This window comes from Nuphar pumila, chromosome 5 (assembly GCF_984573655.1).
Source record: "Nuphar pumila chromosome 5, dmNupPumi1.hap1.1, whole genome shotgun sequence".
In the NCBI taxonomy this organism is placed as follows: domain Eukaryota; kingdom Viridiplantae; phylum Streptophyta; class Magnoliopsida; order Nymphaeales; family Nymphaeaceae; genus Nuphar; species Nuphar pumila.
The window spans coordinates 123,643,269-123,655,709 of NC_143253.1; the positions used below are offsets into that span (position 1 = coordinate 123,643,269).

General features: G+C 35.3%; 1 protein-coding gene across 1 annotated transcript in view; it reads right to left on the reverse strand.

Annotated features, from left to right (window-relative positions):
- The window catches only part of LOC149838510 (SMAD/FHA domain-containing protein), a 66,452-nt gene that overhangs the window by 5,964 nt on the left and 48,047 nt on the right, over positions 1–12,441 (reverse strand). Inside the window, exons 5-6 of the mRNA XM_090006632.1 lie at positions 7,372–7,420; positions 113–262 (exon numbers count right to left, since the gene is read on the reverse strand). Coding sequence (XP_089862758.1) covers positions 113–262; positions 7,372–7,420 — 199 coding nt within the window. The remainder of the gene's footprint in view (positions 1–112; positions 263–7,371; positions 7,421–12,441) is intronic.

The window sequence follows — 12,441 nt, forward strand, 5'->3', positions numbered from 1 at the left end:
CATGGTTATTAAAATAACCAGCTCAAATCAAGCTTTTGAATGAGCTTGAGCTTTTTGCACAGCCCTAGTCACCAAATACATGCATCAACCAACAGAAAAAAAGGCCTCAAACCTCTTCTGCCTCTTCAACTGCATCTTCTGTCATGCCCCAGGAAATGCCATCAGCTAGAGAAGCTTCTACTCTTGCACGTAAAAGTGAGGCTTCACGATCCTGAACATCATGCTGAATCCTGGCCTCTTTTATCCTAGTTAAGTCAGCTTCCTGAAACATTAAATTCATAGGACTCTAAAGACAACTGATAGTAAGCCTACAAAGAAATCACTGCATTGTTAATACACTTGTATCAAAAGTTAAATTTGGCAGTCCAAAAATTGATGAGAGAACACAAACTACTTACAACAAAAGTCATACTAAAAGAAACACTTATTCAGTAATAAATTTTTTGAATCATGATTTAATAGTGTATCAGGCATATGAATTGGTCACTTCATAAGACAAATATGAGGAGAAAACCAATAAATAGCAACTAGCATGAGGGAATGAAAGGAAAAAGGATTATAAATGAGTTAAATGAAAATAACGTAATTGGACAATACATCACAAAAATACAAGTTCGATTCAAGTCATTTTGAAGATCTAAAATCCTATAGATTCTTGATAATAACCTCTTAATTTATCAGCATAGGTGAAAAGTCCCAAGTAGAGGAATACTCAAACCATTATGGTCAAACTATACATGAATGGCTAAAAAATGTTCAAAAGTTAGAAATAGAAAAAAAAAGGTACAAAGGCAAAAAACACTAAACATGAAATCATTTTGCATACAGAGCATAAAATCCACAGCAACCAAAACATGCTGATTATTAGAAACACATTTTTTCAAGGATGTTAATTGAATCTTCAATTTTTGGTCAATATGAACCATCTCTTCAATCAGTAGCCACGAAAGCCGTCGCTGTTCATTAGCAAGCGCTGTGAATCATATGATCTAGGTTGACATAGCACCAGCGACAAGCAAGCATCAGACCTTTCTTTCTGTTGCTAAAATACTATCTAGAAATAGTTTGCCCCTTATTAAAATAATCTGCATTTTGAAAACTAGACAATAGCTGTGAAGGTGATGCAGCAGTTGAGGCTATAGTGGAAGTTTGAGCCATGGCAAAGACAAAAAGGGTCAAACCATCAAAGGTCCATAATGGTCCAAAGAATTTGAGCTAACCGAGCAAAAAGTACAAGTTGATATTGATGTTAAAATACTGTGCATATATTTGTATACCTAACTGATATACGTATATTTGTACAATATACGTATATCAGGGGTATTTTGGTCATTTAAATGGCATGTAATATAGTACAGTCCAATAGGGGCTGTTGAGTCTTTTTGCTTTTTGTTTTTGTTTTTTATTTTCTGTTTTTATTGTCAGTCAAATTATGTGAGGCTCTATAAATAGAGCTTAAGCTTTTCTAAGCTTATTAGCCAATATATAAAATTCAGTTTTTTATATTGTGATTGTGTGGAATTTGTGCCATTGTGCTCTTGTGGAATTCATGTTTTTGTATATCTATTTTATGATATTGTATTTGTGCACTTATATAGCCCTTTGTTGGCATTGTGATTGCACACATCTTGTTTCATTACATAGTATCAGAGCTTAGGGCTTTTGAAGTGTTGAAAGTTATCTTGGGATTGCTCTCTTTGTGATGGTGCTCTTCAACCTTTAGTCTTCAAATGCAAGCCTTCTTCATTATGGGAAAAGGAGATTCCGCCTCCGTCATCTCCTACAAGCTCAACGAAAGCAACTGTTTGATATGGGCTACCACAATGAAAAATTACATCAAAGGTAAAAAGCTTTGAGGGTTTGTTAGTGAAACCACTAATGAACCTCAACTTAAATTAACAAGACTAATGAACCTCAACTTAAATTAACAAGAGAAGGATATCAAGTCAAAGCTCTATCCGAAGAAGAAAAAGAGAAAGCTTTGCAAGAATACCAAAACAAGTTGGAAGATTGGGAAGCTAGCAATGCTCAAATATTTTGATGGTTCATGAATACCATAGAATACAAGATCGCCACCAACATCATCAAATTTAAAAGGGCATGTGATGCATGAATCTTTCTAAAGAGCACATTCATTCAAAAAGATATTGCTATGCTATATTATCTTCAAGACAATGTACGTAATACCAAACAAGAAGATAAAAGTGTAAGAAACTTTTATGATATCTTGTCTCCTATTTGGAATGAACTAGCTATGTTAGAACCAAAATGAGAAGGTTCGGCTACTGAGATGAAAAGATTACAAATTGAAAGAGAAATTCTTTTTTCTATATGGTCTCCGACTGAAATTTGAGCAAGTTAGATCCTCCTTGCTTCATAGGACTTCGACTCCTATAAGTGAGGCTCTTGCTCAAATTTGTCAATAAGAAACAAGACTTGAAATGCACAAGTCCAATGACGAGGTTCTTGTCGTATCAAGATAATTTTTTTTTGTAAAAACTTATAAACTACCTCATTTTGAAAGAAAATTCAATGGAGAAGGGCATAATGGAGAAGGATACAAGGGTAAAATTACTTGTCATCATTGTAAAAAATTGAGGCATATAAGACCGGATTGTCTCAAGCTCAAGAAAGTGGCCGTTGTAAGTGAAGAACCTCAAAAATCAAATAAAGGGGTCAACTTTAATGATTTAACAATTGCCCAAATAGCGAAAGCCGTCTCACAAATTCTAAAAGCTACTTCTTCTACATCTGGTGTCGCCATGTCCTCTTCTTCTCCTCCAAGTAAGTCTTCTTAGATTTTGGATTCGGAAGCCTCTTTTCACATGACTCATAAAGAGTCTCTTTTATCCGATTGCACTAATTCATATTTTCATGTGTGTCAACTGCCGATGGTACTTCTTTAAAAGTTAAAAGTATAGGAAATCTCAACAATATTTCAAATTTTTTTGTTCCAAATATGAGGGTTATTCTGAAATTAGATTTAAACCACTTTTTGGGAACTAAAATTTCCGATTATTGGTGTAAAATATTCTTCTCATCTAAGGCTTGTTGGGTGCAGTATCTCCAATCAGAGAAGCTGATTGGGCAAGGCCAAAGAAGAGGAAATCTTTACTATATGGATTCCTTATGTTTACCTAAAAACTCTTTTTGTAATCATATCAAAGAAATTAGTTTAGATCTTTGGCATAAAAGATTAGGATACCCAAATATATCCAAATTATCTCATTTTTCACTTTTGAAAAAAATTGTAAGGATAAAGAATTTGTATGTGCAGATTGTATACTTGAAAAAATGCAAATGATGCCTTTTGGATCTAGAACTTCCTTGACTAATGAAATCTTTAAATTAGTGCATTCGAATGTATGGGGTCCCGCTCCCGTTATGTCAAAAGGTGATTATTCATATTATGTTACACTCATAGATGATTTTAGTAGACATACTTGGATCTACTTCCTTAATCTCAAATTCGAAGTTTTTCATGCTTTAAAAATTTTTATAATCTTGTTAAAAATCAATTTAAAACAAATATTAAAATCTTTCGCTCAGACTCAGGGAGAGAGTTTCTTTCAAATGAATTTCAATCCTATCTAAAAACTCATGGTATTTTACACCAAAGATCTTGTCTTAAGACTCTCCCAAAAAAAATGGTATTTTCGAAAGAAAGCACCGTCATATTATTGAAACTACTAGGACCCTACTCATTTAAAAAGAAATTCTAATTTTTTTTTGGGTCGAAGCTGCTTTCACTGTGGTATATCTAATAAATAGAATGTCTTCTCCAACTTTGGAAACAAATCTCCAATTGAAAAACTCCTTAAAATTTCTCCCGATTTGAAAAGACTAAGGATCTTCGGATGTAAATGCTTTGTGTTTCTTAAAAAATATAACAAACTCTTGCCTAAAGCTATAAAATGTGTTTTTCTTGGATATGCTAAAAATAAAAAAGGCTATCGATGCTATGATCCAAAAAATGATAAACTTTATGTCTCTAGAACTGTAACATTTCTTGAAAATGAAAATGGATTTGATCTTGAAAAACCTAAGGAAGAATCTGAGTATGCCTTCTTATTTGATTTGTTACCTAAATCAAATAATAAAATTATTGATAATAATGATATTGATGATTTTGAGTCAAATAATGGACCAAGTAAAGAAAGAGAACCAACTCATAACATCTTGCAATACTCTAGACGAGATAATGGGGAGCATCCATGTGCTTTTGAAAAATATAATCAACCAACAAATGTTGAAGAGTCTAGGGTTAAGAGATTTGAATGAATATATAGGCCTCCAAATAGGTTTATCTCCTATGAATCCTTTTCTCCAAACTATAGGGCATGCCTTCTAGCAATTCATTCATATCATGAACCATCTAACTATAAAAAAACTAAAAACATAAAAGAATGATTAGAAACTATTAAAACAGAATTAGATGCATTACACAAGGCTCATAATTGGAAAGTCCAACATCTTCCAAAGGGAAAAAAGACAATAGGATGTGGATGGGTATTTAAAGTTAAAACAAAGAGTGACGATTACCTAGAAAGATATAAAGCGAGATTAGTTGCAAAAGGATATTTCCAAGAATATAGAATAGATTATGAGAAAACATTTACTCCACTAGATCGCATGACTACAGTTAGGGCTCTAGTTGCAGTAGCATCCGTTAGAAAATGGCCTATATATCAGTTAGATGTTAAGAATACTTTTTTAAATGAAAATTTAAATGAAGTTTCTCCCTGGTCTGACTATTGAAAATAGAATGGTTTTTTGTCTTCAAAAAGCTTTATATGGGCTTAAACAAACTCCTAAAGCATGGTATGATCGGTTTAGTGGAACTGTGTTGAATCTTAAAATTTAAATCCTGTTATACTGACACTGCTCTTTTTGTAAGATTTACATGTACCTCCCTTATCATTCCGTTTTTGTATGTTGATGATATAATCATCACTGGGAATGATTAGAAGGAAATTGAAGCACTTAAGATTATGCTTAAGAAATCTTTTGATATGACAGGCTTTAGTTTTTTGAGATATTTTTTAGAATTAAAGTAGTATACTTGCCAAGAGGGTATATTTTGTCTCAGATAAAGTTTGCAGCTGATATTGTTGCACATTCGGAAATCACATACAAAATATGATGATACTCCTGAAGTGATAAATGCTAAAATGAGAGTTGAAAATGGAGTCTATTAGATGATCCAACTCCTTATAGGCAACTCATCGGATAATTAATGTACTTATCTATTAACAGGTCAAACATTGTGCATGCAGTACATACTGTAAGTCAATTTCAACATGCACCTACATTAGTTCACATGTGTGTCGTGTTAAAAATAGTTCGATACATCAAGAAAACTATATCGAAAGGGTTATTTTAATCCTCTTTATCATTTTTAAATCTTATTGCTTATACTGATTTTGACTGGAGAAGAGATCCCTATAATTGTCACTCAACTACAGGTTTTTGTGTATTTGTAGGTGATTCCCTCATTTCTTGAAGATGCAAAAAACAACAGAAAGTGTATTTATCTTCCACGGAAGCTTAATATAGGGCGATGGCTACAACAACAACCGAGGTCAGATCATTACTTTCAGATATGGGTGTTGTTGTTTCAAAATCTTCATTACTTTCAAATATGGGTGTTGATGTTTCAGAACCTTCAAAATTATGTTGTGATAACAAAAGTGACATATATAGCCAACAATCACACATTTCATGAACACACGAAACATATTGAGATGGATTGCCACTATATTCGAGAAGAATACTTGAAGGAGATGATTACTTAAACATATGTTCAGTCCGAGTTTTAGATTACAGACTTATTAACCAAAGCCCTTCCTCTACCAAGAATTTTGTATCTTCTTAGCAAACTTTCGGTTATTCACCGTAAGTTTGAGGGAGTGTTAAAATATTGTGTATATATTTGTATACCTAACTGATATATGTATATTTGCACAATATACATATATCAAGGGTTGTGTGATCGTAGAATGCCATTGTGGTTGAAGGGAAAGTTTTATAGGATGACTATTAGGCCTGCTTTACTATATGGTACAGAATGTTGGGCTGCCAAGAGACATCATATTCAAAAAATGAGTGTAGCTGAGATGCGTATGCTTAGATGGATGTGTGGAAATACAATAAAAGATAAGATTCAGAACGAGGAGATACGTAAGAAGGTAGGCGTTGCACCCATTGAAAATAAGATGAGAGAGAATCGTTTACGGTGGTTTGGACATATTCGGCGAAGGCCTAATGATGCTCCAGTTAGAAGGATGGAGAAATGAAAAAATATATTAGTTAAAAGAGGTCGGGGTAGGCCTAGGAAGACTTGGATGAAGATGATAGGAAAGGATATGAATGCTTTGAACCTCACCGAGGACATGGCATTGGATAGAAATGATTGGAGAAGAAGGATTCATGTGGAAGACCCAAAATGATTTTCTCTGTTGGTTCATATCACCGACCCCAATTGTTTTGGGATGAAGGCGTAGTTGTTGTTGTTGTTGTATATATATATATATATATAGAGAGAGAGAGAGAGAGATATCAAGGGTATTTTGGTCATTTAAATGGCATGCAATATAGTACAGTCCAATAAGGACTGTTGAGTCTTTTTGCTTTTTGTTTTTGTTTTTTTGTTTGTTGTTTTTATTGTCAGTCAAATATGACTATTGGGATGTCAGTCCAACGATGGGATGGTGAGGCTCTATAAATAGAGCCTCACTACTCTATGTAAATTAAGTTTTTCTAAGTTTATTAGCCAATATATAAAATTCAATTTTTTATATTGTGATTGTGTGGAATTTGTGCCATTGTGCTCTTGTGGAATTCGTGTTTTTGTATCTCTTTTATGAGATTGTTATCGGTCCATTAGAGACCATATTGTATTTGTGCACTTGTATTGCCCTTTGTTGGCATTGTGATTGTGCACATCTTGTTTCATTACAATTGAGTTATTAACAAAACCAATAAATAAAATAGAAAAAACCGGTTTTACCTCCTTACGAAGAACTACAGGTTCCTTGCTAGTCATCCATGACAGTCATCAAAGATTCAAGGATTTAGTACTATTCATTAAGCTTCTTGCACATTATTACCGTTTTCAGGGCCTGATTGTTCTCTGTATATATGCACAGGTGACATATTCTAACAATCCAATTGCAATCTGAAACTTCATCTAATTCATCCTCATGAACCAGAAAAGAAAAAATACAATCCATTATAAACATGACTAGCTTTAGATCTACTCCGTCAACCTAGCTGCGTCTGTAGAAAAATTAAATTGCCTCAACACATACATGGAAAAATCAGGCAGTAGTTAACCAAATGGACTCAACGAATACTAACATAAATGCTTACCGGTGGCATCAATTCAGATGGTCCTTGGAAAATATATAAGCGGGTAGATCTGATTAACACCAAATTAAGACATTGTTTTGAATTAGATGTCCATCAAATTTTTTATCAAAATGAAAAGTTGGCCATCAACATGACATACACATTTCCATTATCATGAAAACTACCACAAATGCATAATGTCATATACAGAAAAAGAAAGCAAAAAAGTGTTTGACACCAACGAAAGATGGTGATATTGAAGGTTGAAAACAAGGAAAATATTCAATGAAATTTGTGATCATTGTTATATGTATTATCTAATACATAACATCATCTGGAGAAAAAGTCTGCAGTCAGTGCTTAAAAACCAATAGAATGTGAGTCAGAAATATTGCTGATATCTTGAAGATATCGTGATATTCTTGTTATGAAATCAGAAAACCATTCGAGATATATACACACAACCAAGACAGCCAATGAGGGACGAGTGCAATGATTTCACCGTGGGAACTGTGTTTTATGATTTTTTTTTGAAAGGCAAGCTGGGGTTAGGCAGACCCCTCCCCACCCCCCCACCCCCCCCTAACTGCTGCTTTGCTCACCAAGAGTACGTTAAGGTGTACATTTGTATACAGCATGAAAAATGTACTTATCCCTCCACCTTAGGGAGCCAGGTTAGTGTGCCAGGTCTTACACCTACTCTCCTTTCTCCATTTGTCTGTAAGCAATACAAAAAATGGAAGGACCTGTACCACACTTGGCCAATAGAATCCCATCAAAATTATATAAAGAAAGTAGGGCATAGTACAGCCAGCCAGCCATCACAATCCTGAGCCTTCATCTGGTGAGTGAAAAAAAAAAGGTTGGCGAGTGAAAAAGTGGCACCCACCAACTTTAAAGCTTTGGTGGAATGACCAGTTAATTGATTGTTTAAGAGATTAATCAAATGGTAAGCACATGATTAGCTAAAAGGAAACTGCATTCCCCTTCCAAACTTATCCATGTTCTCTCCCTCACCACCCCACCTCATTGGCTTTCTTCCAAAACTCTTGGCTTTTTGTTTTTCTTAGCTTGAGAGTGAAGATACTCCCCGGCCTTCTTATTTTCTAAAATGATCCTTGGTCCCTGCTAATTTGGTGTGTTTATCCATTGGAAAGAGAAAAACGTATAGGAGTAATTGGTCCATAGAACCTTCACACTCACATTTTAGTTCATAGGATCATTTCCATTGCATGTATCAATTACTTGTATGTTTTTTTTAAATAAAAACTGACTGTACTACCCCTAAGAATAATGTAATTTCATAGAATAGTCCCAAGATATCACAATAATCCTCGAATACCCATCTGCTCGATTTTCACTGAATATGAAGGCATTTATGATGATTTTAACCTTTTGCTAAAATATTAAACAACCAAACTCACCAATTCAACAAAACTGATATTTGCTTATACTATTTTAGCAAAACTAGTTGCCAACGAAAATGAGATTCGCTTATACAGTTTTAGTGAAATTCAATGGTTCAGGAAAACTCGATCGCCAACAAAACTAAGTTTTAGCGAAAGTCAGTTGCAATAGAATAGTAAAACTCGGTTGGAATAGAATAGTAAAACTCGGTTGGAATAGAATAGCGAATAAAATGCATCTAAATTCTAAAATTTTCAATAAATGAAGAGACAATATGAAAAATAAAAGAGATCATCGTATTAGGTAATTAGAGTTCTGTGTGTAATGTATTGTATATGAGTCATTTTTGTATTATATATATATATATATATATATGTGTGTGTGTGTGTGTGTGTGTGTGTGTCTTCTAATGTGTATGTAAACTGAAATACCCCTTAGGGGTATTTCAGTAATTTGACCTTGTGACAGGTGTCAGTCCACTAGGGACTGACAACCTCTTATTTTTTATTTCTTTTTATCTTTTTTTTTGTTCTTGTAATTAATGCTGGACAGCATTGGGTGCTGGTCCAACTAGCTGTTGGGCCTGCCCCTTGGTACATGGAGTGCCTATTTAAAGGCACTCCTTTTCCTTGCAATTACTATGCTTGTTGTCAAGCATTGTTGATAAATAAACATTGTTATTTTTATGTGTTGCTCTCTTTTGAGAGTTTGTGAGATTAGCCCTTAGTGACTCTTCATATTTGGCCCATTAGTGGCTCTTGTGCTTGTGAGTGTGCACCCTTGTAGCCATTTCATGGCATTGTATTTGTGCACTTGTTTCATTACATGGTATCAAAGCTTTTGGTGCTCTTGGGCAAAAGCTTGAAGAGGAGATTCGTGGGATTGGTGGAGCATTGGTTCGTTGGCTTGTTAGTTCGTTGCCTCGGGAAACATGCCATCAAACTTCAAACTTCTTCTCATTCTTATCTCTGCTATTTCCTCCACTATGGCCGATAAAGAAATTGTTATGGTTGTTTCCATCAAATTTAATGGGAAGAACTACAACATGTAGGCTGCAGTGGTAAAGAGAATCTTGATGGTTAAAGACTTATGGCATTTTGCTGATGAATCCGCATTGGAACCATAACCAATTCTTACAAAATTGGTTGTTAGAACCGATGGTGGATCAAAAGAAGAAAGCCTTAAAGGAATTGAAAAGGAAAAGGCTATGATTGACTATAAAAAAAGCCTATAAAGAATGAGAAATAGGACATGCCAAAGTCCTCTCCCTCTGTATGGGTAGTATGAATGAGGAGCCTTGCTTTGACATTCTTGAATTTGAAAGAGCCGATGATACTTGGGAATATGTTAGACAAACGTATACCCAAAATGACATGGCACACAAATGGAATCGCAAAGGCAAGGTACACAATTGCAAACAAGGTGAAAAGACTGTGAGGAAATACTATAGTACCCTCAAGAGACTTTGGGATCAATTGGCTAAACTTGAGCCTATATGAGATACTCCAAAAGATGCTCAAGAATGGAAGAAATACAAACATGAGGAACAATTGTTCTAATTTTTTAGAGGACTTAGACCCGAATTTAAACAAGTTCAGGTCAATATTATTCATAGGGAAAATCATCTTCCTTTATATGAAGTTTTGACTCAAGTATGCATGGAGGAGACAAGACTAAAAGCTATGACCGAATCTAAGGAGACAAAGAATAATGTGTTGTCCGTCTCTAGACTGGGGCCAAATAGATAAAAGATTTAAATTTAGTTTTGGGACAAGTTTAACTTTTGGAATAGAGCATTTCAAAGTGTTTTCAAAATTTTCAATGCTTTTAATACTAAGAGAGGATCCGTCAGTGGTAAAAACATTTTTTTGTGTTAAAGTAGTGCAACATTCAGAAAGTAAAGAAGAACGTGAAGACATATGAAATGAGGCTCCTGTTGCTTTCTTTCAGCCCTAGGTTCGATTTCAAAGAGACGAGAGAGAGAGAGAGAGCTCATCGATTCATTAACCCTAATCACCTATTTAAAGAGGTGATTAGGTGTAACACAATTACAAGTAGGCATACGTAATTATGCTTAATTACGTATGACCACCTCAAGACATATGAATATTACTTTTAACACTCCCCGTCAAGCTGGAGCATATATATCTATCATGCTCAGCTTGCTGCAACATCTTGAGAAAAGAAACCTGCACTTGCGAGAGGCTTGGTGAAGACGTCTGCAACTTGGTCTTCAGACGTCACATGACTAGTAGAAATATGCCCCACCTGCACTAAGTCACGTATATAGTAACAATCAACTTCAATGTGTTTCGTTCTCTCATGAAAAACAGGATTGTTAGCTATATGGGTAGTTGCTCGATTATCACACATCATCAACATTGGGGATGGAATCAACACTTGTAGATCTTTTAGAATGGACCTAACCCACATCATTTCAGCAGCAGTTTGAGCCATAGCTCTATATTCTGATTCAGCACTGGAACGAGCTACCACAGTTTGTTTCTTACTTCTCCAAGTAATTAAGTTTCCTCCGACAAACACGCAGAACCCTGTGGTGGACTTTCTATCATTGATGGCCCCTGCATAGTCTGCATCTGAGTATGCAATTATATCAAGGTTGGAGCCTTGTTCATATAGCAATCCCTTTCCAGAAGAGGATTTCAAATACCTGAGAATCATCATAGCTGCCTGCCAATGCACTCGAGTAGGTTTGTCCATGAATTGGCTTATCTTACTCACTGCTAAGGAGATATCTGGCCGTGTTACAGTGACATAAAAGTTTGCCAACCAGGGATCTAAAACTTCCACTGTCAATAGGTTCTGCTTCTTCATCATACATATGCAGTTTAGGATCCATTGGTATATTGGCTGGTTTGGCGCCTAACATCCCTGTTTCCTGCAGTAGATCAAGTATATACTTTCTTTGTGATAGGACTAACCCCTCACTGTTTCTGTCCACTTCTATGCCAAGAAATATCTAAGAGAACTGAGATCTTTTGTGACAAAATGCTTCTAAAGATGAATCTTTGTGTCTGAGATATCCTTTGCACTACTCCCTGTAAGGATAATATCATCTACATATACAACCATAACCACAATACCAGCGGAGGTTTTCTTGATAAACAAGGAGTGATCTGAAGATGACCTGTTGAAGTCAAATGCAGACATAATTTCAAATAACTTCTGAAACCATGCATGTGGACTTTGTTTAAGACCGTATATAGCTTTCTTTAGTTTGCACACCTTGCTACACTCCCCCTGAACCTCAAACCCGGGAGGTTGCTGCATGTACACTGTCTCAGATAGATCTCCATATAAGAAGGCATTTTTCACATCTAACTGACATAAACTCCATCCATAATGGACAGCTACAGATATGACCAACCGAATAGTCCCAAGACGGGCTACTGGAGAAAAGGTCTCAAAAAAGTCAACTTCATATGTTTGAGTATACACCTAGAACTAATTGCTTATACTGATGCGGATTGGGGAGGTGATACCAATGACCGCCACTCAATTACTGGTTTTTGTGTCTTCTTAAGTGAATCTTTGGTCTCATAGCGATGCAAGAAGCAACCAAAAGTCTCTCTCTCCTTAACAGAGACTGAATACAGGGCAATAGCTACAACCACTATAGAAGTAGTCTGGCTTCGACGCCTACTCTCCAATATGGGAGTCGAA